Source organism: Apostichopus japonicus, chromosome 13, assembly GCF_037975245.1.
Source record: "Apostichopus japonicus isolate 1M-3 chromosome 13, ASM3797524v1, whole genome shotgun sequence".
Lineage (NCBI taxonomy): Eukaryota > Metazoa > Echinodermata > Holothuroidea > Aspidochirotida > Stichopodidae > Apostichopus > Apostichopus japonicus.
In genome coordinates this window covers 7,457,185-7,484,369 of record NC_092573.1, presented here as the reverse complement: position 1 = coordinate 7,484,369, position 27,185 = coordinate 7,457,185, and the positions used below count along the sequence as shown (strand labels likewise).

General features: G+C 37.4%; 1 protein-coding gene across 5 annotated transcripts in view; it reads right to left on the bottom strand.

The window, feature by feature from the left end:
- The window catches only part of LOC139978958 (uncharacterized), a 65,427-nt gene that overhangs the window by 18,318 nt on the left and 19,924 nt on the right, over positions 1-27,185 (bottom strand). For 4 of the 5 annotated variants that reach the window (XM_071989552.1, XM_071989555.1, XM_071989554.1 and 1 more), the window contains 13 exons: positions 25,934-26,066; positions 24,046-24,284; positions 17,346-17,421; positions 15,238-15,436; positions 14,891-14,964; positions 13,350-13,438; positions 12,071-12,159; positions 11,037-11,166; positions 9,764-9,896; positions 9,457-9,547; positions 8,621-8,688; positions 7,247-7,276; positions 870-5,201 (listed from right to left, as the gene is read on the bottom strand). In XM_071989552.1, coding sequence (XP_071845653.1) covers positions 870-5,201; positions 7,247-7,276; positions 8,621-8,688; positions 9,457-9,547; positions 9,764-9,896; positions 11,037-11,166; positions 12,071-12,159; positions 13,350-13,438; positions 14,891-14,964; positions 15,238-15,436; positions 17,346-17,421; positions 24,046-24,284; positions 25,934-26,066 — 5,683 coding nt within the window. The remainder of the gene's footprint in view (positions 1-869; positions 5,202-7,246; positions 7,277-8,620; positions 8,689-9,456; positions 9,548-9,763; positions 9,897-11,036; positions 11,167-12,070; positions 12,160-13,349; positions 13,439-14,890; positions 14,965-15,237; positions 15,437-17,345; positions 17,422-24,045; positions 24,285-25,933; positions 26,067-27,185) is intronic. The other variant, XM_071989556.1, reaches the window with a different exon arrangement.

Here is a 27,185-nt window from a genome sequence, read left to right as displayed (position 1 = left end):
ATGTTCTGAAACTACTAAATGCCCTGAAGAAGTTAATTGATTTTACATAACATATTCTACTGGCTACTAGTTTTACTGAAGTTCAAGGTTATGTTCTGAAACTACGCAAGTGCCCTGAAGAAGATGGTAGTTAGGCTTTCCAGTTAATAACACCATCAGCCTGGTTATTTATGGAAAGTAGGCTAGGTACTGTATGTCTGTTTTGCCAGTGTGGTACTGTAGGTCTAACCTAGCTGTTGATGTTTGCTTTGAAAAGTAACACTATTCTGATACAGATGCAAAACCTACACATATTTTGTGTGAAAGCTTAGGATCCATTTCTTTATAAATGCAATCAAATAAACAAAATTTTAAGTTTTCAGATTGAAATATGATCCTTCTAAACATGAAAATCAAACTAAAACTTAACAAGAATCTACAAACTTACACTGCTGGTGACAAACAGAATAAATGTTTGAGTTATTTTAATATATGTAATAAAAAAACTCATTCAATTTCTATACCAAATCTTGGTAAGGGGCAGAGCAGAAAAAATGAGGAATGCCAATAATTTGGACCTCTACTCCCGCCACCAATGAACTTTAACATCGACTAAAACAATAGTTAACCTAATTAGTATGCAGCATCCATATACTAAGTATTGAGCTTCATTCTAAAGTTTCCCTTCATGTGACAAATTTTGCACATTTTGACCTCTTCTGATCTTTGGCCTCAGCTAAAAGCAATTTGGTTCATCTGATCAAATGTGCATCTACATATCGACTGTGAGAATTATCCAAGAAATATCTTTTACAAGCAGACCACCTCTTAATTGCATCAATGGTAATTAATCGTCAGAGCCAAAAATGGAGAAACTAAGGATGACTCACCACAATTTCAAAGACTCCTTCGTCCGTGTTTTCTGTGATGACATCCAAGTCCGATTTTTGGTTCTGATTCCAAACCCCCTCCTCTGGGGGTGGGGAGACAGGTAAGGGTGGTGCAGACATTGGTAATGGTGGAGGGGCTTCATCTGAAGAGTCATCTGTTGTTTCCTTCTTGTTTACATCCCCATCAGCGACCTCTCCAGCGATGTTTATATCCTCATCAGCGACCACTCCAGCGATGTTTATCTCCTCATCAGCGACCTCTCCAGCGACGTCTATCTCCTCATCAGCAACCTCTCCAGCGATGTTCATCTCCTCACCATTGTTTCCCTCTTCCTCACTGTTTATTGCCTCCTCTGTTTTATCCAAGGGAAATATTATTGTTTCACCGGATGCAGTGATTAGCTCACTGTGGCTTGTTCCTTCTGTGTTACTTTTCAAATCACTATAGTTTGATTCCACTTTAACTTCATCTGATCTCTGTTCTTCGATGACCTGTCTATGATTCAAGAGTTCTTCTGACAGCTTGCATACATTTTCTGGCTCTTGAGTTGGTTGCTCTTCTTCTTGATATCGTACTTTGCTTGACCCAGTGATATCTTTCTGGTTAACTTGGTTTTTGTCCATAGAAACACATTGCACATCATTTCCAAACATGCTCTCACTATTACCTAACTTGACACCTTCACCATCATTCACTGCCTCTCTGATCTCATCCTCATTCTCAAGGTAATCATCTGTTCTCTTATCTTTTGGTAAGAGATCCTCCTCTGGTGTTTCAACGTCGTTTCCTTTCTGTCTTCCTGACCTTTCTTTAACTGTTGTTCTACCGCCAGCTGAAAATGGGAACCTTTCTTCGTCTGGTAAATCACTCACCGGCAGCTTCCTCAGACGAGCAGCTAACCTCTTTTTCATTTCAGTGTTATCTTTAATACTTCCCTTCCTCACAAACGGTACTGTCTCTGGTTCCTGTCTTTTAAGACTTTGTTTCCATGAAAATTTCTTGAAGGTGGGAGGTACTTTGGATTGTACAGATTCTAAATGACTGACTTGAGTGGAAGAATTGTCCAAGTTATTTCCTGCAGCATTACTAACCTGTGACCGTCCTAAGACCGAGGACAACCTCTTAGGGACGGCCAATTCCTGTGATTTACTCCCGGGTGGTAACTCTACTGATGAAGACAAACTTTGCGTACAAGAGTTCAAATCAACGGGAGATGATTTATTTTTGTTTTTCTCTAAATCTGATTTGAGTTTCTTCAGTAACACAGCTGAGGACTGAGTCATTTCACTCTCTGTTTTATTGGATTCTTCAATTGACTGTTTCTCAGTGATCAAGTTCCCTGTTTCATAACTAGTCTTCCCATCGGTCAAACTTGCTTCTTTTTTCTTGGCTTCAGGAATTTCAGCATCTTCCGAGAAAGTTCTGTTGCTTGAAACTTTCTTCTTCTCCACATCTTCTGTCAAATCACTAAAGTATTTTTTTGTTGTACTTTTGGATTCTTCCATTGGTTTCACTTTTGTAACTGATTTGGGTTTAACTTGTAAGTCAGCAAAATATGTTTTAGGCGGGGGATTCTCTGAACAAATCGGAGATTTTGGTGAGAGGCTTTTCCTCTTCACAACATTTCCAAACAATGATGCCCTTTTATTAACACTTGGTTCGTTATCATTCGACTCTCTCTTCTCAATATTGTCATGAGTACTTTTCTCAAAGAGAGGGGGAAATAAGGTTTTCTCGGGTGAAATTACAAGAGGGGAAGGAATAAGTTTCTTCTTTGGTTCTTTAGTTGGTTGATTAGTTACTACTTGCAGCCCAAAATTGTTACTTTTTGTTTTAGCTTCTGCTATATCCTTACCCCCATTTTGGACCCCTTTCAAATCCTCGAGGGGAGAGGTCCCATCTTGGGAACAATTGATCTCTACTGGAGATTCATGTCCATCTGGAGGCAGGCGTGGTGAAGTAGGGGTTTCTTTTTTAACACTGCTGCTTTCGTCTTCTTTTGGTAAAGTCGATGAGACAGCTTCTTCGTCTTGAACCACCTGGCTGGATTGAAGGTTTGAATCAGACTGTAAGGTGACATCTGACAGGGCACTATGATCAGCCTGTAAGGTAGCATCTGATTGGATGGAGCTGTTTGACTGAACACTTGTCTCAAATTCCTTTACCATCTCATCTTCACTGGAGTCATCATCATCATCAAATAAGAGATCCACTGGATCTGGTCTGATCAGCCTCTTCCTAGAAGGTAGACTGCCACCGCTTATGCCAACAGCAGGTAGAGGCTGGGCATCAGTGAAACCATGGTAACTCATCCGTTGCAATTTATTGGAATGAAGAGGACTGTCATGGCTCTTCAACGATTCTTCATCTGTATCGATGATGGAAAAGTCACTCATGGAAAATGTCGACGTGGAGAACTGACTGCTCATGGAACTCAAGCGGAAATCTCCCTTGGACTTCTCGGGTGAGCTCAGAGGGCTTATGTAGAGTGAATTCTCTTTGGAATTTAAGGACCCTCTGTCTTTGTGTTTGGTTCTCAGAACGACTTTGTCGAGGTTTGATGATTGGTCATATAGTGTTTCTTGTCCTGCAGGTGGTTGTGGTTGAATGTTTGCAAATATATCATCGTTAAGGTCCTTTATCGTACCATCTGCAGCGGCGATAGATGATTGAGATGCCAGAGTCATCTCTGGCTTGCCAGGATCATCTCTCTCTGTATCCGTCAATTGATATGTGTCCACTGTTTGTATACTCTCCTCTACCACTTGTTCGATTGTTTGCGAAACAAAAACTTCTCTGAAAGGAGCATCAGCAGCAGCAGGTGTAGATGTAAGGACTCCCTCTTCCTCATCACTTAGGGAGAGGATATCATCGATATCAGTGATAGGTGTCTGTTCAAACTTCCACTTCTCATCTTCAGCTTCTCGCTGAACCTCTGGAGTAAAGCATTGTGTTTCATCACTCAGTATGAGATGCGCTGCTTGTTTCTCCTGACTCATCGAAAGCAAATCCTCCAGCTTTTCAAAGCCACCATCCTCTTCACTCTCCAGAGACAAGGCATCTTCTTCACTCTCACCTGCAGACGAGGCTTCCTGATCATACCGCTGCACCCAACTTTCTTCCGGCTCTGAAACATCTGACACGCTAACTACTTCCTCGAGACTTTCCACACTCTCCACTCTACGGATGGGGGCATCTAACCCGTTCGTGAGGTGATCTGAGAATGGCCTGGTGTCATTGGAGTCTGGGTTACTATCATCAGAGTCAAAAGTTGGTGTCAGCTTCAATAGTTCAGACTCAAGCTGATGCCACAGAATGTTTAGTTCCACCTTCTCTCTTCCCTTAGTCTCCTCTTGTTCCCGTTGACATTTGAAGTTCACACCAAGATGGCGTTCAATTTTATCCCAAAGTTGTTCTTCTTCTTTGGGCAGTAAGCTCTCACTGTTGCTCACTTTGTCCACTGATTGTCTTGTTAGATCTTCTTCTTCCTTGGGAAGTAAACGCTCACTGTTGCTCACATTGTCCACTGATTGTCTGGCAACAACAAACATGAACTGATCCGGCAATTTTGATAGATGTTCAACAACTGAGTCATACCTTGCTTTCTTTAAGACCAGGTCATTTGCCATGACAATCTCATCTCCTTCTTGCATTCTCTCGCCGTTGTCTCCACTGACCCTCGCTGCCGCTCCTCCACGATGGATGCTCTTCACAAACACGCCCTCTGTCAAACTGTTTCCCTCTTTCGTGTGCTGGATGTTCAAACCCATCCCCAATTTCTCTCCAGGAGAGCGTTTCAAATTGAGAACCATTAAGAACTTTCCTTGGGAGAGTTGTTTCAGTCTGTCAGTAATGCCATGATCTAATCCTCTAGCCTCATCTTCTGAAAGGCTATTTTGGAGATACTCATCAAATTGATGCGAAATTTCAGCTCCAAATCTGGCTTTCCGTTTATTGCTACGTGAGTAGATATTACCAGTCTGGTGAGGTTTGGAAGACTGCAGTTTCATATCTGTCTGATATTCAGTCCCATCTAATGGTTCAAATGGCACTTCGTCATAAACGTGTCTGTTTCTCAAATCATCAATATCCCCTGGCCTTTTCTCAGTAGGGTCCAAATTGGCCCTTTGTGGAAGAGAAGGTGGATATTTCCCATCATCCTCCTCTTCATCAAAGTTAAGAGACAGCTCCTCACTGGCAGATATTACAATTGCTCTGCGCTTTCCCTCTTGTTTCTGTCCTCCTTGTCTGTTCCTGAGATGTGGCTGGGTTCCCCTCGCCGATGAAATTTCACTCTTGTCTTCTCTCGGGATCACAAGATATTCCTCTGTCTGCAAAACATTAAAGCAACAATATATGAATATTCAATGATACCTTTCAATTGCTAATATAACAATTGTTCATTTACATCTATCAGTAAAAAACATCAAAAACAGCTAAACAAAATATTTAAAACCAACGCACAGGTGATGATGTAAACATCTAGAAAATGGTGGACACTCACAACGTTGCATAGAACCAAGGAATAAAGGAAGATCATATATAGCAAAGCGGCAATTTTCTAACAGAAATATTCCCAAAGAACAAAGTAAAGTCTATCCTCGCATAATTTGTGCTTGATGAAAACATACATGATACCCAAATAAAAGAATGATCCCCAAAACTGTTTACTACTGACTTAGGTGATACCACACAACAGTGCAGGGTTGGGGGGGAGGGGGGAAGCAAACAAATAACAGACCATCAACACAGGAAAACTGAGAGGAAAACTGTTAATTATTTGCAATATTAATTAGTAGTACAACAATGATTGACCACAAGTAAATAATAACAATCAGCTTCAGCACTGTTGGGTCAGTTTAATTTTTGATTAGGTGAGATGTGAGTGCCATGGATTGATAGAAAGATAATGTTACTGTAGGGCAGGGTTGTCCAACCTACGGCCCGCGGGCCACAGTCCGGCCCGCCGCAGGGTTGCGTCCGGCCCGCCAGAGATGCTCTACGGTGCGAAATTTTAGTGAGCAGATTTATTGATAACAATTTGAAGCTATATAATCAATCCTTCGAACCTTCAGGGTCCAAAAAACTGCATTTTGTTGCCTTGGGCTTCGGGCAAAAAAATTGAAAAATCGAGCGTAGGGCTCATGCGGCCCCCTCCTTCATCATAATCATTCCATGTGGCCCTCCTCTGCAAAAGGTTGGACAACCCTGCTGTAGGGAGACACAAAGTTTCAACTTAGGATGTAGGGTCTAGGACCAACTACATACCAATAGTCACTAATCAATGTAAAACATCTTGTAAAAGAGATGAGATGGCTTGGCAACCCTTAAGATCAGGTTTACACAGGATCTTTATGGTGCATTTTGAGGAAAAAGGTTATTGATGGTATAAATGCAGTTCTGGTTAGTTTTATGATGGCCAACCACATAAACTATTATTTGGCAATAGTAGGCATTAGTGACCCATGATGGAAAATATTACAGGAAGCTGGAAATTTGGTTTATATCATTTTCAGTTGTATAAGAACTCACTCACAGTATTAAATTCATTCCTTGATAATGAGAAGAATTTCCCGGTGCAATTCACATGGCTGTCAGGTTTTTCAACAAATTAACTTCCAAACTTTTTCATGACCAAAACATGTTATACAGTTTACCATGAATCCTACATACTAATGAGGATGTAATGTTAGGCTACCTATGGTAGGCCTAACAATTGTAACTCTTACATGCTGTATGCTAACTCCTATCATTAAATTACCAAGATTAAAGGAATTTACAAATCACAGGTGAGTATACAAACAAACTTGAACATTACGGACAAAACATGTTCTTTGTCACAAAGAAACCTTTTGTAAGTAGTAATTAAAATAAGAAGTGCTGAAATATGGATTTTCCTTACTTTTCCAGACTAAACTTCATAATTCAAGGGATTTTCAAGAATTAGAAAAGTCTTTCATGATTACTACATTACTGCATTCAGTACTAAAAGCATATTAAAGACACAAAGCACAACTTATTTGATTTTTTGCTATCACCTCACCATGAACTATTCATTAGTTTTCTGTTTTTACTACACACGTTACCAGACACATCACATGATATTACAGCAGCAATGTTTAGGAAATATGCTTGGATATGATGAGGAGGGATTTCCAACATTTCTTACAGATTAAAAGACCCAAAAGTGGTGAAACCAGATGAGAGAACCAATTATGACTTCTTCAAGGGAAATTAAAAAGCTGATAGACCAAATCTTACTGCTTAGCATCAAAACATAAAAATGTCTATCACACCAAATGCGAAAATAAAAACTCAAAGTGGGAAGTGCAAGGATACAATGGTTTTTATTCATGTAGGGTTGGGGTACACCTACCTTACTGGACCATGTTACCCTTTTTATTGGCTGAGAGGCAAAAGCAGATGATAACAAACAGGCATTAAATGATTAAGAAGTGACCACATAGGTCAGGTTGGTTACGTGCCACAAGATTGACAATGGTTAGTATATGGTTGTAGCCATTTTTATAGCAGAATTTATAATAAGTGCATTAACTCACAAACTGTAAAAATATAACAGACAAACCCATACACACTGAAAGTTACTTGTTAAGTCATTGCATTTGGCCTTCTTTGATTTATCAATTGATGGATATGTTATACAAGTATTGCTAGCTTTGCTGATGTAAATGACCCTGATGGGTATTTACCAATCACAGCTGGCCACCAAATTTAAAGACGTCTCTTATAGTTCATAAATTGTAACTTTTGGTTTTGCTGAGTGATTAAAAGAACAGAAACTGTCCTGACAGAAGACAAGAAATGCAGAGTTTTACACATTAACTTCCCTCAACCAAGAATATATTTTGGCAAAATACTTGTAAGACTGACTAAATTTATGTAATTTTACTAAAAACTTGTATTTTAGCAGAAATACATTGAAGCCACAAAGGGTATCCACTCCTGTGAAATATAAGAATGAATTGCACAGATGTTACAATCTGTTTTACATATTTTTCCATTGTAAATATATTAAAAAACCAGGCCATAATTGTAATTAACTCGACATTATTCAAAGAATAAAGAGTAAAACAGAGGTTGCCACAGGTACACTTGAAATTTTAATGATGCAAATTAGATGCAAATGGATTGATGAAATGTAAACAAATAAAACAGGCAGTAATAGTAGGTTAGTCTTTTGGATAAAGTTTGTTGAAAAAGTAGGAATAAGAACTCACACCGAAAACTGAGCAAATTTTACGACAAAATTAAGAAAGTTGGAATAACTTTGACCCTCTTTTCGGTCTAATGAAAAGATGAGACTGATGAAGGAAGACAACCATGTTAAATCAGAGAGACCTTACAGGCTTTGATGAAATATGAATAGTTAGTCACAAGAAGAGACAGGTAAGTATGAAGATTATGCAATCATTTCAAGTCCAGCAAATATTAATCACTGCATAAACATTAAAGATCTAAAATGATATCAAATGATAGATATATAGTGCATCAAACTAACATTGCTGCTTTGTCGTTGATAGCAAACCAATAGGACACAACAAGGCAGGAATTTGGAAGACGACCACAAACATCATCTACTTGCAATCAAAAGACTGGAGTTCATCACTTTTTAGATTGAAATAATTTATTGCATTTTCTGGAGCATGGAGGAGAGAAAGCTATCAATGATGACAAAGAAACAATGATGGTTCTGATGAAAAGGCACCAGGTATACAACATAGCACCACACCTTGTCTCTATTGATAGATGAAGAAGAACCCGCAACCCTTTTACCAGCCACCTCTGGACTAAGACTCCCTAAGAGAAAGACGAAAATGTGAAAGAAATCAATAAAACACAAATGAAATAATGCGTTGAAATATACACACTGCAGTCGCTTTAGCGCACCAGAATAATATAACATGAAGAATATTCGATACCTCATGGTTATCAAAATATTTTTTTATGTAAAATGCAGAAACAAAAACTTTTCTTTACCTCACTCATGAATTCTTCATGAACTCTCATTGCAAATGTTCTGCTTACAGTTGCTCTTGACATACCTTTCCTTAAGTAGTCTACTTATAAGCTACTTTCTTTTAATTGGTTTACTTACATCAACTTCTGATTAAGGTTTTTTCAAATATAGAGAAAAGAATGAAGAATGAATACTTTACCATTTTTAATCCAGTCAAATAGCAGCTATGGTTTTGATACAAAGAAACAACCTAACAAAGGATAACACTCATTCATTCATAACCATCATTCCTTCCCTGGGGACCTCATCCTGACTCCCCCCCTCCATCCCACCACCCCAACGCTGACCATGAACATCATATCACCCACTCTGGTTTATTGCCTAGAATAGCAACATTTTCATCTGGCAATCTATCCACTTTCAAAACTAGATGGAGTAATAAGGTATTATTCCCCAATCTTGCCTACCACAATCACATCCTTCTTATGCAATCCCCTGACTTGGTCTATAATTTAAACTTATCCAAACAAGTTGAGTACACTTTTGCACTATATGTTGTCTCTGCATATAACAGTAGCCGAGTTGTTGAAGCTGACATCCAAACATACCTCTCTGGGAGCCTTTGCTGGTGGTATCTTTGGGTGGGTTCCCTAGCCGAAGAGCACATTCCTGGGCCTTGATCAATTCCTGCCTCGATTCCTGAAATCCAAAGAGTAATAATTATTATTAGAATAGTTCTAACTTGACCCTTCAATTCAAAGAGACCACAAAACACTGTCAATGGAACACCACCTCTCAAATACCTAGACAACAAACTACTAACATCACACATTACATTTGTTTTCATAAAACTTCTAGCCAATCTGCATCTCCAAGCGGTTGCATTTAACATTCTAGTCTCATATAACTTATTACCTCTGCGCTAATAAACCGTGATATTTTCAATTGGACTTGTCCTGGTTTTAGATTGCCGAAAAGACTCTGGGCATCCTTAGTTTCAACATTGCACAGGCTCTGCCCATTAAGCTCCAACACCTGGGCACCCACACTGAAAATAATGAAAAACAAATATTAATATGTGAATATATACATTAAAGATAAACAAACAGTTTCTAGTGGGACACTAGAATTCCAAGAATCTTACCCGCAACAAGGGGACTGCAATAAGAGAATGACCAAATCAATTGTTTAATTAGCTTCAATCTTCATTAAACATCAATATTACATTGGGATGTGGCATAACACCATTCCAACAAAACCATTTTTCAGCTGTAAATTACTGCATATTTGTCACTCTAACTATTATGGTAACAGACACTTCACTTCTCCTTCTTAAACTTTGAGTTGCAAAAACAGTTTCTAGTGGGACACTAGAATTCCAAGAATCTTACCCGCAACAAGGGGACTGCAATAAGAGAATGACCAAATCAATTGTTTAATTAGCTTCAATCTTCATTAAACATCAATATTACATTGGGATGTGGCATAGCACCATTCCAACAAAACCATTTTTCAGCTGTAAATTACTGCATATTTGTCACTCTAACTATTATGGTAACAGACACTTCACTTCTCCTTCTTAAACTTTGAGTTGCAAAAATTAATTTACTGTTTAGTTTGCCAATATCAAAATTGTGAAGTTTATGCCTAATTTGATCATAATGTTATTTTGTGAATCAAAGCAACAGACAATGTCTTTAGGTACCTCATCTTTCCCTCAATTGTTGAAAATGGTAACACTAGAAAACCAATGCAAAACCCACATTAATACTTGCATAAATTCCTAAATGATGATGTAAAAGACAGAGATTGCCCCTAAATAATAATTGAAAAACTGAAAATACAATAAGAGTATTAAAGCCAGGTAATGGCTGACAGTGTCCTCTTTTAACCCATGATTGAAATATTCTTTCTCAAGTCTCATAAAGATTTTTGTTATTATAACTCATTATGATTAACTTATAACTTATTATAACTTTTGTTATTATAACCACAGGCATACAGGGATACATGAGATCTACAACAGAATACCTCCATGAGTTACAATCAGCCATCACTGAATATGAGTGAACCACATATCATTATTCTTCAGTAGACCTACAACATTAACCTCTCCATCTATGCAACTCATGACAAGTAAGAAAAAAGAAAAATTGCAGAAATTTCTTCAAAATCTATCGCTACTGACCATAATTTGGTAGCCCTCCTGGCTGGAGAAGTAGTAGCTGTTGCTAGTTGATGGATGTAAACTCCGCTCTCATGAGCCTTCCCTGGGATTGGTAAACAAATCACAGCAATGCCCAGGCTCTTTTCATGTTCTGAGGAAGAAAGCAAACCAATCAATTGAATAATCAGATGAGTTTCTGATACTTCTCCTACTCTTTGTATTGGTCTAGCATTTCTGACATTAACATGGGTGTGATTGCTGGTCAAATGGGATGTAAGGTACTAGAACTTCTGACTGACATCAACCAGCAAGAAAATGGTTACACAGATGTCACTGGCACCAACAGCTACTGTAGGATATGGGTATATAGGTGTGCTGGCAAGGAACTGGTTATATAGGTGTCGCTGGCACCAACAGCTAGGAAATGGTTATATAGGTGTCACTGGCACCAACAGCTACTGTAGGATATGGTTATATAGGTGTCGCTGGCACCAACAGCTAGGAAATGGTTATATAGGTGTCACTGGCACCAACAGCTACTGTAGGATATGGGTATATAGGTGTCGCTGGCACCAACAGCAAGGAAATGGTTATATAGGTGTCGCTGGCACCAACAGCAAGGAAATGGTTATATAGGTGTCGCTGGCACCAACAGCAATGAAATGGTTATATAGGTGTCGCTGGCACCAACAGGTAGGAAATGGTTATATATGTGTGTCTAGCACCAACAGCTAGGAAATGGTTATATAGGTGTCGCTGGCACCAACAGCAAGGAAATGGTATATAAGTGTCACTAGCACCAACAGCTAGGAAATGGTTATATAGGTGTCTCAGTCAAGTATGGACTGGATAACTCCATTAGTAGAACCTTACAAAGCTGACGTAACTGGTATGAAGCATTTTCTATTACATAAACATCCACAGAGAGTGGAATTTACTTTGATGATGGCAAACGGTACAAAGACATATTTTATTATATATTTAAGTATGAGAGGTTAATATCATTTCCCAGGCAGGCTGAACTGGTCCTACAGTATGAAAACTAGTGTTATTACCTTTATTAAGGATTACTTCAATTATAATCCTTCTGTGTACAGCAGGAGTAATAAATTCATCATCACTGTTCTGCGACTTCATTCTTTTCCTTTATTAAGATACAAAATTTAGAAGACATATTGAAGACGACTTGCATGGAGCCACACAACGCACACAACTCTGATTTCAAATATCTACCACCAAACAGCAGATGGCAAAACTTGTTAGAGAGTACTCAGATAGGAGACGGATGATGAACAACATGACTGACGAGGTATTAATGAGGATCAGGAGAGATTAATTACTCTCAGAGACAATAAACGTTATGACAATGTGGAGGAGCAAACTAGAATTTGCAGACAGTGAATTAACCATAGAATGAACAAAAACCAAATGTTGCATAGAATTAATTGTACCCTTTCATACAACTAGCTATTAAACTTGCAAGGTAGTCATGACAAACATTATGTTAGCAAGAATTTGCTACATTAAAGGGGATGATCAGAATGGACGCAAACATCCCCTTAGGTCTCATGTAGTTTAAGCAAAACTGTAACACTTTGCAGTTTGTATTGATATTAAATTCTGATGTTCTGTCCGGAGCATTTAGAATAATCTCAATTACATGGACAAGCAATGTGAGGACATTTTTTTTTAATCAATACAGACCAAAAGCAGTTCAGAACAGCAATCCTTTTCGTTCATTACATATGACATAAACGCACCTGGTTATAAGTACAATGAATGTAACTGAATAAATGTTATGACTTGTCAACTGAGAAACACCAAGGTTATTTAGAATACAATGTTCAGAGTCACTATGTTCTCTAATGACACTCCAGCCCAGCACTGCTTTGATTACTTCTAATACCCTGGTATCCATACTGTTACGACACCTTTTGTGTCGCCAAAATTTCTGAAGAAAAATTATGCCACTATTTGTGCAAAAAGTGGAGAAATCTTAAAAATAAATTGCTACAAAAGTTGCAAAATAAAACAGCACTTTGCAAACTAAGCATCCTCAATCATTATTAACATGGAAGGTGGATATATATATATATAAAGCTTCTTCCTGAATACCAATTCCCTAGGCCACCAAATACACCACCACTGGAGGGTTGCCTAGGTGATAGTGGTGATAGTTGGGATCACTGAGCACAACAGTTTGAATACCAGGGGTTTACTACGCTCAGTTTTCAACACACTACAACAAAACACAAGTTGACAGTTAGATGAAAAGATGATGTTTCAACAAAACTGCAGACACCTTAAATTACTAAATAAAACAAGGAGTAATACCTTCTGGGAGGAGGTAAAATGATGCTGTTGGAGGAGGGTGTCTCCATCTTACTCATGACAGTCAAGGTTACTAAACCTTTCTTTACTTGCTGTGACAAAGAATGAAAACAAAGAAGCTATGATTGAAAACTTGACCCTGAAACCTGAAAATATTATGCAATAGTAATAGCCATTAAAAGATCATTAGTAATGAATTGTATGAATGCATGTATAATTACTTTACAAACATAAACACAAGGAAATATGTTATAAACATATATCTATCTATAGAAAACAATGCTTTACATATATATATCATACAATACAAAACACACTGTATCAATACATGTATACTATACTATAAAAGCATTATAACATGGAAGTATGTTATATACGTACATCTATAGAACACAATGTTATACATATATCATACAGTACAGAACACACTGTATCAATACTAATATACTTTACTGTACAAACATGAAAACATGGAAGTATGTTATACATACACTATAGAACACACTGTTATAAAAATATCATACAGTACAGAACACACTGTATCAATACTTGTATACTATACTGTACAAACATAAAATCCTGGAAGTATGTTATATATACTGTACATATATCTATCTATAGAGCACACTGTTATATTCATATATCATACAGTACAGAACACACTGTATCAATACAGCTATACTATACTGTACAACATAAAATCCTGGAAGTATGTTTTATATGTATATCTATCTATAGAACACACTGTTATTCATATATCATACAGTACAAAACACACTGTATCAATACAGCTATACTATACTGTACAAACATAAAATCCTGGAATTATGTTAGATACATATATCTATCTATAGAACACACTGTTATATCATACAGTACAGAACATATATATATAAATCATATATTCGTATTAAGTCTCACATCACCAGCCTCGACAGACTTGGGACCCCTAAACAACAACCAGTTCTACAAACATATATAATCCATTCTTCCTATCTTTGCTCCATAATCCGCTTCCTGTATAGTCATGGTTTATTAGTTACTATTTCCATCAGTGCCACTCACACTTATATTGCGCCATACTTTAAACGTGTTACATTTTGTACCTTTTCATTCCACTGCCAAGTATTACTGAGATAGGTGCCAGGGGACCTAAATTCCAATGTGTTTTCTAGAACAGTACTTCTTATTTGTCAATTATGAGTCATATAATATATATATATATATATATATATATATATATATATGTTCATGCATTATATGATATAGTAAATTACCGTATAGGTATACTATATATTATTTGCTCTACATCTACGTATTGAGCACTCTTGCAGCAGGAAGTGAACAATTAAATCTTTGTCATATATACATTATATATACATATATTACCCATGCAGACAACCACTTTGACTTTTAAAGTGAATTACTGTGCGATAATGTAAAGAGACAGAATTTACAGGACATCTCTCTGAACTCTCTAAGGGAATAACCCAGACACCTACAACCTTCCTTAGCAGGTTCAATTACACCACAATGTCACTTACTTTGAACTTTGCTGTTGCATGTTGCTGATTTAACCCTGACAAGGTATCACCATTCACCTTTAGAATTTCATCACCTGAAGTTGAAAAGATATATACATGTAATTAAACACATTCTATATGGATAAACACATACAATAAAAGCAATAAACTCATTCAAACGTTGAACACAGTCATAAAACACAATAAACGGTTCCCATCAATGGATAAAATCGATAAACTCATTCAGACAATAAACGCAATCAATATACTCATTCAATTAACACAAGCAATAAATCAAATAAATCCATCCAAGCGATAAATCTGATAAAACTTATTCTAAGCAATGAAAACAATAGAACAATTGTTACCTTCTTGCAAACGACCATCTGTGGCTGCTGGTCCTCCAGGAAACAATGACCTCACAAATATGCCTTTCCTGCCAAGATTTAATTCCTCTCCATCAACAATATTAAAGCCTAAACCTTGTCCAAATCCACCCTTCACAAGAGCAATCTCGACAGGGCCTTTAACAGCTGGTTCATCATCTGAGTCAACACTCCTTTTTTCCTGAAGAATAATTATACATGATTATTTATTATCATTTAGTATTTTAAAACAACTTGTAGACATCAATTAATACACATCATATGTGAGAATACCTGTAGAATAGCAAAGTAGTTAAATATTTCAATCTATTATGCAATACACGGAAAGAGCCACAAAGAATAGCTTGGTGTAAATTCTCATCTTTGATGCAGACATGATCTATGATTCATTCATATATACAACTGAAGGATCTATTGATTACATTGCATATACTCAAATCATATTATAATACGGAACTTCATTGGCTTTAGTAAAGCTACGTCTTTATTTTAAATCATGAAGAAAATGCAAAATAAAAAGGTTGAATAAATATTTGCAACCTGTGATCATTTTTTTTCAGATTTGAAAATTGTATGGATAACAACAATTTTATAATGAAATAGTTTAATTACTATAAACAATCATGTGGTGAAAAGAGCTTGTTCTGTTTTCAGTCTTGTTTGGAGTTAAAGAAGGTATGGTTGCTCAAACTGACAAAAAAGTTGACGAAATGCCCAAATCTGCATTGAAATCATACAGCCACCTAGAAACCACACAAATAGCTGATTCACCCAAGAAATAAGACTACGAACTGAAAGCTAGCAGGTCTACTCGTGGTAAGTGATATCAAATCTTTAGTACATGTTATCAGAATCTATTCCCACAGCAAAAGACAACAAGAGTCAGGAAATCTGAAGGGCGATCATTTCCTGCTATGGTCACAGAAAAGCAACACAGATTAACATAGCATTTCTATACAAAAGATTATTCATTTAATGTCTCACAAATTCTTTAACACCAACTACAACAAGTGGGAGGGATGACTATTTATTTAGTAGCTGAATATTGTTCTTATAGCAGCATGGTTCTGTGCCCCTCCCCACCCCCCCCTCCCCACCCCACCAGAATTCTCTCTATCTCCCCTTTTGTTCACACCATCGTCTGTGCTGATGATTGGATATATTTTTCTCTGACTTTTCAACTTGTCATAAATAAGTTTTGCAGTCAGAATGTCTCATCATGCTTTATGTCTTTTTGTCGCCCATCAACTAAAGATCAAATAAATTACTTTAACCCCAAAATTGTGAGTAGAGAGAAGAATATACAAGCTTTTCTTTGATATTAATAAGACTCACTAGAAATTAATGTCTTTACAAGGTGTAGGTATAGTTCTCACAATTTTAAGTGTGAAATGAATGCTAATGAGACACAAATATCTTATAAAGATTTACAAAGATTCTTACAAAGATTTAAGATACGATCACTGACTGGAAACTTACTTTGTATAGAGATGGAGAGGAATATGCACCAATCAGACATCATTCCAACCTTACAGAATGGATACCAACCTGAAGTACCAGACATCATTCCAACCTTACAGAATGGGTACAAACCTGAGGTACCAGACCACATTCTAACCTTACAGAATGGATACCAACCTGAAGTACCAGACCTCATTCCAACCTTACAGAATGGGTACAAACCTGAGGTACTAGACCTCATGCCAACCTTGAAGAATGGGTACCAACCTGAGGTACCAGACCTTATTCCAATTTACAGAATGGGTTCCAACATGAAGTACCAGACCACATTCCAGCCTTACAAAATGGGTACCATCCTGAGGTACCAGACCTCATTCCAACCTTACAGAATGGATACCAACCTGAGGTACCACATCTCTTTCCAACCTCACAGAATAGGTACCAGCCTGAGGTACCAGACCTAATTCCAACCTTACTGAATGGATACCAACCTGAGGTACCATATCTCTTTCCAACCTCACAGAATGGGTACCAGCCTGAGGTACTAGACCTCATGCCAACCTTGAAAAATGGGTACCAACCTGAGGTACCAGACCTCATGCCAACCTTCCTTCTTAATGGAAACTAACCTGAGGTGATTTCCCTGGGGACAGAGGAGAAGTGGATACAGATCGCCAGTCTGAATCAGGGACATCTAGTCCTTTCCTAAGAGAACAAGAAAAGGTATATATAAGTAACATGCAATAATCCACACGTATGATGACACAAGACTCAACCCTTGTCACACAACAGTGATACCACTTTGCACTTTATGAAAGTGTTCTGTAACCAATAATTCCCAAGTATGAAGACACAAAGCTCAACCCTTGTAACACAACAGTGATACCACTATGTTCTTTAATTTAGATAATAAAAGCACTCTTCAAGCAATAATCCATATTTATGATAATACTACGCTAAACCCTTGTAACACAACATTGATACCACTATGTACTTATCAAAGTGTTCTTTAAACAATACTCCACTGTATGTATGATAACACAAGGCTGGATCCTTACAACAAAACTTAGTTTTGAAAAGGCTCTCACAGTTTACCAACATTTAAGCAACACAAATCCATGTTATAAAACAAAAAGTTGGAGAATGTTCCGAGCAACAGTATCTCTATGCAGTCATGATTGAAACAATGTATGTTTAAACTAGAAAATAAACAGGAACCAAAATACCAAAATGCTGTTGTAAAATGACAGAGTATTTCCTACACAACATGGATAGTAACAGCCAGGTTGCAATCACTCAGATTAATCAAGTAATTTGTACATGTACAGTATATGTATGTACACAATGGATATTTGACTTTTGTCAGGTCAATAAATTAGGTTAGCAACGGACGGTGCTGTTGTGGCAGAGAGCAATCTTACAAAATGTACTGTTTTACCACAAACTATCACTTTCACCGATTGATAATAAGTCCTTCCTCACTTGAAAGTACTACATATAGTGAAGAATATCAAAAAGGTTACACTTTCACAGTAAATGGAGATCTGTTGACATATATCCCTTTGCAGGTGCCACTCTGACGATTACCTCTCCATGAAAACAGTACTAATAGTCAAGGGAGCTGTTTTGTGTGTGGAAGTCAAGGAAATGTGTACTGATTGCCCAGAGTAGCCAATAGGAAGAGATTATTTATGGCAGAAATCGGTGTGAATACACTCCAGGCCATCGTCCTAGCAGATACAGTATACTAGTCAACAATGTAACGTGCATCTCTTACTAACTACAACTAAACATTGGATAACTTTACCAGTTCCTTCATGTAACTGTTACATTTGCAGTTAATCTTGTACTCTGCTATATTCGCTCAAAAACAACTTAAAAGAAAGGTTCATAATCAAGGTGACATTCATAAAACTTTCTATAAATGAAATCAGTCTAAAGGAGAAGCAGACCCAACCATTAACCTGACCTTATATCAGAGAGATGACATCTCCCCCACACCCCACCTCCCCTACTAGCACAGCTAAAAACAAAACAAAAAATCCCATTTTGGGAGATTTCCTAATGTTAACTTGACGTCATGGGTCATGGGAGTCAATTTGTCACTGTGTAGTGTTAAGGTATCATAGTGTCATTAGAAGGTGAGATGTCCAGTAGGTAATGTTAGTATTAACCTTATCATCTTTTGCAATAGCTACTTCTACCAAAGAAGCTAAACTAATGACTAAAGGAAACACATGGATCATTTGTGACTGTTTTATGTCATGACTTGACCAACTCTTCCATGTGCTAGTTCATGATGTATTATACGAAGAAACCCTTTCGTTAAGACATCCTCCTTATCCATGCAATTACAAAGCCAAAATTAGTGGGGAAAATGATTGCTTAAGTACTAGCGGAGTTAGGGCAGTGGGCACTACTATCAACCAAAATTTCACACTAGGCTATCAACATCTGTCAAAATTTTGTGATTTTAATAAACCATACTTTCATGAAGCTTGAATTATTTGCATCACAAATCTTCTGAAAGGATATTTTTTGGACATATATGTATGTTCATAATGATCACTCATTTGAATTTTTAAATAAAATAGTACAGACACCTGGTCCTCATGGCTGTACCCTAAGAATTAACCTGTGTTGTTGCAAAATGTTCTGCTGCAGTGGGGCATAGGACACACATCCCTTATGTGTGTTCCAGTTCTATAATAATAATAATAATAACAAATGAGACTTATATAGCACCAAATCAGTAAACAAAAGTTACTGCTCAAAGCGTGTTACAAAGAAAGTAAATTAATTTACAAAAGAACAAGTCAAAAAATAGGTCTTAAGTAGACTTTTGAAAGTAGAAAGTTTATAGCATGTTCTAATAGAAAGCCTGATTTTATGAGCATTTGGAAATCCATTGCTGTATCCATGGACAAAGTAAGTACAAAACCACAATAAATCAAGTAACATTTTAACAAAGTCAAGTATCTGCTACTTGAAAGCGGTGAATTATTGCCATGTCAGCCTTTCAGAGCTGATATTATGAAGAATGAAATCCAGCGTTTGACAATTATTTGACACATTGGTACCACTAAAACATGACTTAAATGCGCACAGTTATTCTTGATATGTTATAGACTATTAACAGATAGTGCTACCAGCACAGGTTGTATTTCTATGTTACTTTAGAAGTGTCCCTTGAAACATCTGTGGATTTATTTTCCCTAATATGGAGATTCATTAAAGTAAATTTAAAAGAGAAATGTATTGCCACTGTTTACCTATGCTACTGTCCCATGTAAATTCATAGTTAAGAAAACAACAATCAATAATCTCATCACTGTGTATACACACATGGCCCAAACGTACAGAAATCTGTTATATAGTTACTCACATGTACCTAGGTGTCTTTCCTAGCCAATCTAATTTGCATACATCAAAGATTCACTTGACCTTATTACACAATACCAAGTATAGATTCTCTCCTGCTACCACCTAAAAGTGAATTCTCAAAGAAGCAAAAGTGGTTTGTAAAGATGGTGGAAGTTTTGACTACATGTATGGTGACATTAAGTCTGATAAATGGTAACCAGGATGTATTACTTCATTGCTACAACCAGTAAACAAGCTGATAAATAGGATGTGACACAGACAATGACTCATGACCTGACAAGATAGCAACATCTGTTCATATCATTTTGGTCACTACTTCATGCAGAGATATCAATATATTTCTCTATTGAAAAATGAACTGTCATGATGACATCAACAGAATGTGTCTACTTCCATTATATGGTACAATACAGATCTAAAACACAGTACTGTATGTACATTCACATGAAAACTTTCTAAATTCAACGTGAAAGTTAACAACATCTTTGTACAGTCTGACCAAGATTAATACCCTCTGGGGCCCTAAGGCATCACATGCTTGCATGCAGTCACTACCCGACTCTTCCCCAACCTACAAACACTTACATCAGTAAATAAAATTATATTTTTGTTCCAGCAGTGCTACTAACTTGCAGGTCTCTTGCTTTTGATGATTTCACTTTAACTATAAGACAATGAATAAGTCTTAACCAGAGTGAGGAACCTTTTCAGTGACCTGTATTATAATATAATAATAATAATAATATTCCAAACTTATAAAGCGCCTTATCCAATAAAATATAAATGCTCGTAAGTGCTGTACAAATTAAAGGTAAAATACAAACAAAGAAGCAGTAAACGAAATAGAGGTATACTTAATTAGTAGTACAGAAAAGTAGCAAAAAGACGAAAGCTAAAATTAACTAGGAAAATTTCAAAACAGTATTAAAGTAGTCGAGAAGAGAGCTGTGTTGCCTTCTCCATTTGTAGTAGCAATAACCATTACCGTTTGTATTAACGGTTACCTTTGAACTATAGGCCGAAATGAAAATCTTGGACCTCTATAATAGTTGAGGGTGGTAAGTACTGAAAATTGTTCTTTAAAGCAAAAAACTCTTTCCTTGGTCAGGTCGGAGAAAATCCCCTCTTAATGGTAAAGAGGTGCCTGCATATAACTTTGATCTACTATGCAGGCAGGCAAAACTCTAGGAAAACAATAGAATTTCTAAAGGGAGAATGTAGAAACTTGATTAATTTCATGGTTTGATATGTAAGAAGTCCTCTAGTTGTTGCAGGACGAATCAAGCTTCATTTCACATAAGAAGGTAAGTGTCAAGCTAGGTGGGCCCACAGAGATGAGTATCAAGCTGGAGTAGGCCCATAGAGATAAGTAGCAAGCTAGAGTAGGCCAATAGAGATGAGTAGCAAGCTGGAGTGGGCCCACAGAGTTGAGAAGCAAGCTGGAATAGGTCCACAGAGATGATTACCAAGCTCAGTAGGCCCATAGAGATGAGTAGCAAGCTAAAGTAGTCCCACAGTGATGGGTAGCAAGCTAGAATAGGCCATAGAGATGGGTAGCAAGCTAGAGTAGGTCCATAGAGATGAGTTGCAAGCTAGAGTAGGTCCATAGAGATGGATAGCAAGCTAGAGTAGGCCCACAGAGATGAGTAACAAGCTAGTGTAGGCCCACAGTGATGGGTAGCAAGCTAGAGTAGGTCCATAGAGATGAGTTGCAAGCTAGAGTAGGTCCATAGCTCGATGGATAGCAAGCTAGAGTAGGCCCACAGAGATGAGTAGCAAGCTTCAGTGGGCCCATAGAGACAAGTAGCAAGCTAGATTGGGCCCACAAACAGGAGGCAGCAAGTTAGAATAGACCAAAGAGATGAGTAGCAAGCTAGAGTAGGCCCACAGAGATGAGTAGCAAGCTAGAGTAGGCCCACAGAGATAAGTAGCAAGCTACGAGTAGGCCCACAAGGTTATTAGCAAGATAGTGTACTCAGTTTAATCCAATACTGTATTGCACATTTAAGGGAGATTTTGTGTTGGACTATACTGTAGATAGCATGGTTCTGCCATGGGTATTCTCATATGATATCACATACAAATATACATGCAAAGAGGTGGCAAGGTGTTCAAACAAACAAAATATTGGATGACAAAATAACTGTAAGCTAGTAGGATCTGACCTGATTATTTATTTCCTAAAGCTATTAAAAGGAAGTTGCTAAAAAGGGCAGTCCATATAAAGAGGCATAATTGGGAATGAACATGGGAGTGAGCCTGCTTTATTCCAGTTATTCAACCAGACAGGTAAGTAACTAATGTCAATCATCTCAGAGTTTCAGATATTATGGGTGAATGAAATTAGTTTAGGTGAAGTAGTTAACAAAGACACACATAATGTTGTACAAACTCTTCATTTATGATTTAGATATATACCAGTTTTATTCCACAAGAACTTTGTATGATCAGTTGATCATCATATCTGTGATTGTTACTATGAAAGTAAAGCTATCTGATCTACTTTTGCTGATTAATAAATCCATCCAAAAGGTACTTTTAGATAAGACAAAGCATCAACACTAGCTACCAGGCATCAACAAATACGATCGTCAACTCGCCATTCGTGAGCAGAATTTTAGCTTTGGCGAATAGAAAATGCCTTACGCTCGACACTTTGGCTACGTAGTGCTGATAGTCGACTCTTACTTTTGTAGTCGATTAATCGCATAGCTCTTCTCGTGATTACTTGGTTACAGTTATGACGTCATCACTGTAATTTTTACATGGCAGAAATAGTCAAAACAAATCTTACTCCATGGTGCACTGTCTTTATTTGTTCTTTCGTCTTAACGTGTGGTGTCTTAATCATGTTAAAACATCTACCATTGAGAGCCATTGACTTGATTTTCCATCCAAGCACTCAAATCATAACACTTATTATGACACTTCAAAAATATTTTCATTTAATGTTTATTTTCCTTATGAGCAGGATATACATCAAATCTTTTACAATTACTTCAATCTGTTTGAGTTTATCATAGCTCTCACATACATGTCACCTACATGACCATAACATTTCATTTCATGTTTATTTTCTTTATGGGCAGGATATACATCAGTTCTTTTACAATTACTTCAATCTGTTTCAGTTTATCATAGCTCTACTGAATGTATCATATACAAGTCACCCACACACATGACCATACCATTTCATTTAAAGCTTTATTTTGCTCTTTTGCCCTTCACTCTGATACAAAAGTTTAAGTGGCAAAATGAAAGGAGGTATCCTGTAGTCATCGAAAGTGACTACTACAACCATCAGAGAAATGATAGCTTTTGACAACTGTTACAAGGCCTAACACTCTGATGAGCTTCCTGTGTGTTAACAGTACCTTACTATAGGCACTCTAATCAGAGCCTGCCTTACATCCTTCATTTATTGTGTCCTTAGTTACAAACACATTGCTAAAATTAACCAGCTCAGATCAGCTTACATGAGTGTACATTGCCAGTGCATAAGAAATTATGTGATATTTAAAATGCTAGTCAGTGATAATCTGCATCACAGAGATGACACATGTACATGTAACAGCACATCTGTTGCCATATACTGCAGTCAAAAAGACCATACATATAACACAGTATACATTATTTAAATTTCTACAAAATGATTTCAAAATAATGGAAATATAAAATTTACAACAGGAAATCTGTCCCTCTTGACCTTACTTTCCACTGAGTAGGTAGGTGGTTTGATGTCTTCCTGAAAGAGGGTTCCCTCCAGCTGTGACATTTTTTCTGTCACACCACCATGTTAGCCAGTCGCTTGGGACTCAGCAGGCAATTGCTGCTGCCAAGGGTACATACAAACAAGGGGTGCTCTGAAAACAGGGATGTTGTTACATATTCTTTAGAGCCCAATTAGAACAACCAGCACTGGTCAGTATTCTAGTAAAAACTTACCCCTGTTCTGCTGTCAATTTCGAAGGCAGCATGGGACTATACGAGCCCGGGGATGCTTCTCCCGAGGAGTTACAAGCTAGCAGTGGGCTTCTCCTCGCCAAGCTTTCCTGAGAATGATACTGTTTAGAAGGTACTGCAGGAGAGCCTCGGGGAGTGGAAAACTGGCTAGACATACTACTGGAGTCTGAAGTACTGGAAGTCCCCGAAGTATTCAATCTACCCTTCTTTCTCCTCTTCCTCTGTAAGAAAAAAGATAAGCGCATAGCTCGGTGATCTCAGATGCGACAGTTGTGAGAATAGTCTTACTCTCAGGAAGGAAAAAAACATATTGGGAAACTGATCTAATAGGAGACTAACATCATTCTCGAAAAGAAAGCTTTCATACTGTAAATAGGTGATCTCAAAAGTTGTGAAATTCAGGACAATATGTTAGCTCAATGAATGAAACCTACACATGTATGCTTTTATTGTAAACAGTATCATCAACAAGTGATGAATGACGTAAACCATTCAGTTAACTCTTTTTTGAGATTACAAACTCCGAGCTTGGCATTCAATTATAAATAACTGATAATTACTTTAAATAAGGATACACAATCCCACCCATGATTATTAGTCTAAGTGATAACGATAACTGTCATGAACAGCTTCTCGAAGCGAGCTACTTTAAGTAAAATCCAATTTAATGTGGGAGAATCTGGGAGATGTTCTTTCACGCAAGATCACGTCTAAATATGACATCATCAAACCACTTTTCTGCTGCATTTTTGTTCTGTTCTTCTTTATTTATTACAATGTTCATTTCTGCAAATGGAGATGGGTTTTTTTTCAAATGCCAAATCTATCATATTTACCTTGGATGGTATTAGTTTCAGTTTCAACACTTAAATCATTTTTTACTTTGAAAATGTTACAAGAAACATAAACAGAAAGTTAAAAGGTTTTAGATTCCAGTGACACTATGACATCAGAGATTTACAACATGAAAGCCCCTAGAAGTAACTTTTCAAATAGAATTTCTTCCAAAGAGAAAGCAAGACTTTCATCACAGTTTGATGGAGTTATTCACCACAGAAAATCTCTGTCCTATAAGATAAAGAATGATGGTTGGGTTTTGTGTCCCCTTTAACAGGTAATCAGAAAGACTAATCACAAGCTTCTCACACTATAGTGTTAGCTTATACTGCTAACAAAACATCATCTCTGATCATCTTGCGGTACCATTGCACGTTAAATTATTTCACGCTGGGAACGATTTGACCTTGGAGCGAATGCTACTTACAGGAAACTATCTCTCAGCTAGTAGTATAGCTCCCTCATTCATCACTGAACAATTTAACTCAGTGTGACTCTAAGGGCAGTTTCCCTTGTGCATTTAGTTTAATTAAGTAAATTGATCCTGCAAATTTCCTTAATACTTGCTGTGAATCCAACTAGGTAAAACAATTATCTGAACAGAGAGGCACTTGTGAAATTAAGACCAGCATATCTTGACATTGGCATCCTTGAATATGACTTACATCATTCTCTGAAATTAATTTACAATCAATTCTAACATAAAATATATTAATAAAAGCTATACATGGAGCTCATTTCAAGCGTACAAAATTCTTATAGAATTCCCTTCCCATAAAAGGATTTGATAAGATTACTGACTGAAAGTAAACGTGGCTGTCCACAACTCCAAATCCATGCATACCCCCACATTCTTTACCACCTATCCATTCCTTCCCCCCCCCTCCCTCCACCCTTTCCTTCCCTGTTCCTCCACCCACCAAAAATGCTACGCAAAACCACAGAAAAAACACCATCACTCTCAGAGAAACAAGCAACTAAATAATTCAAATGACAACTAGTTGATGTACGACCTGTGTATGTATATTCTTACCTTTCGTGCCAGGACTAGCTGTACGATGCTTCCAGACTGCGAGAGAAGCTGGACTACGTCCTGGTGGGTAACAGATAGAAGACTGTTCCCATTGATCATTAGAATCTCGTCGCCCTTCTGCAAACGGCCATCCCTGTGTTAGAAGAGACATAGCCAGGAAGAAATCAATCTAGAGGGATATTAAACCATGGATCTGACCAATGATATTTTTTAATAGCTGAATTTAATACTTTGTATTAAGTACCACTATAATTTCCAACATTGGTTATTAGCTGAAATTGAAAGGCAAAGCAAACAACAGCTGGATCAGTAAGCTGTAGTTTTGTCAGTTAACATGTATACATGTCATCATACAGTTGAATCATTTAAGAAATAAATTTCTTTGACATAATCACTACACATGACTGGTAATAAACTACAGTATAGTACCTTGCGGAAGGCGTTGTTCACATAATTTACGGAACACAGGGAAAGTCCGCGAGGAGGATCAACTAGAACAAGATGCGTTCACATTTAAGAACGAGTGAGTTTCGTATTAAGTCGGCTTACGAGATTAATATACTGCACAGGCGTGAAAAGGTCATATCAGCTGTTTACATTTTCCCTGTTCTTTGCCATATTGCCACATGTGCTGTACTACTCCGTTCACCACTGCGCCGCAACGTTCTATCATCGCACATAAACAGTATACTGTATTCAAACCACTATGTACCAGTACCATTACCGCCACACCCAGATTCAAATTTCTTCCAGACCCTTCAAATGGATGAGCGAACGGTGTAGCTAGTCAGTGTTTTACTGATCATGTCGTATTTGAGGCTAATCCAACATGGAAGGCATTTATTTAATGTTATGTCTAAAGACCTAGTAAGGTCTATGCGTAGGCTAATGTAACTTCATTATAGGCTAGACCAGACGTAATGGTTTTAGCCTTCAGTTCAGTTCAGTTTGTTTTGTCTCACAACCTTTACAGCGGCTTTTCAGAGTGTTGGTCGAATCGGTTCAAAGAAAAATGAGATGGGTTCACGTTTGGCAGTGTTTCGGTTCTGAAAGGCAACGGTCTGATACATGTTCAAACAAACACACGTACTTACTGCATGTTCAGAAATACCAGCCCAATTGCAACTCGATAGAGCGAATATTATATAACTTAACCGGAAATCTTGAGTCACCATAAGTCTGCGACCATTCACATTACATTTATTAAAGAACACAAGAGGGATTGAAGAAACCCAGAAAAGGAGGATTATTC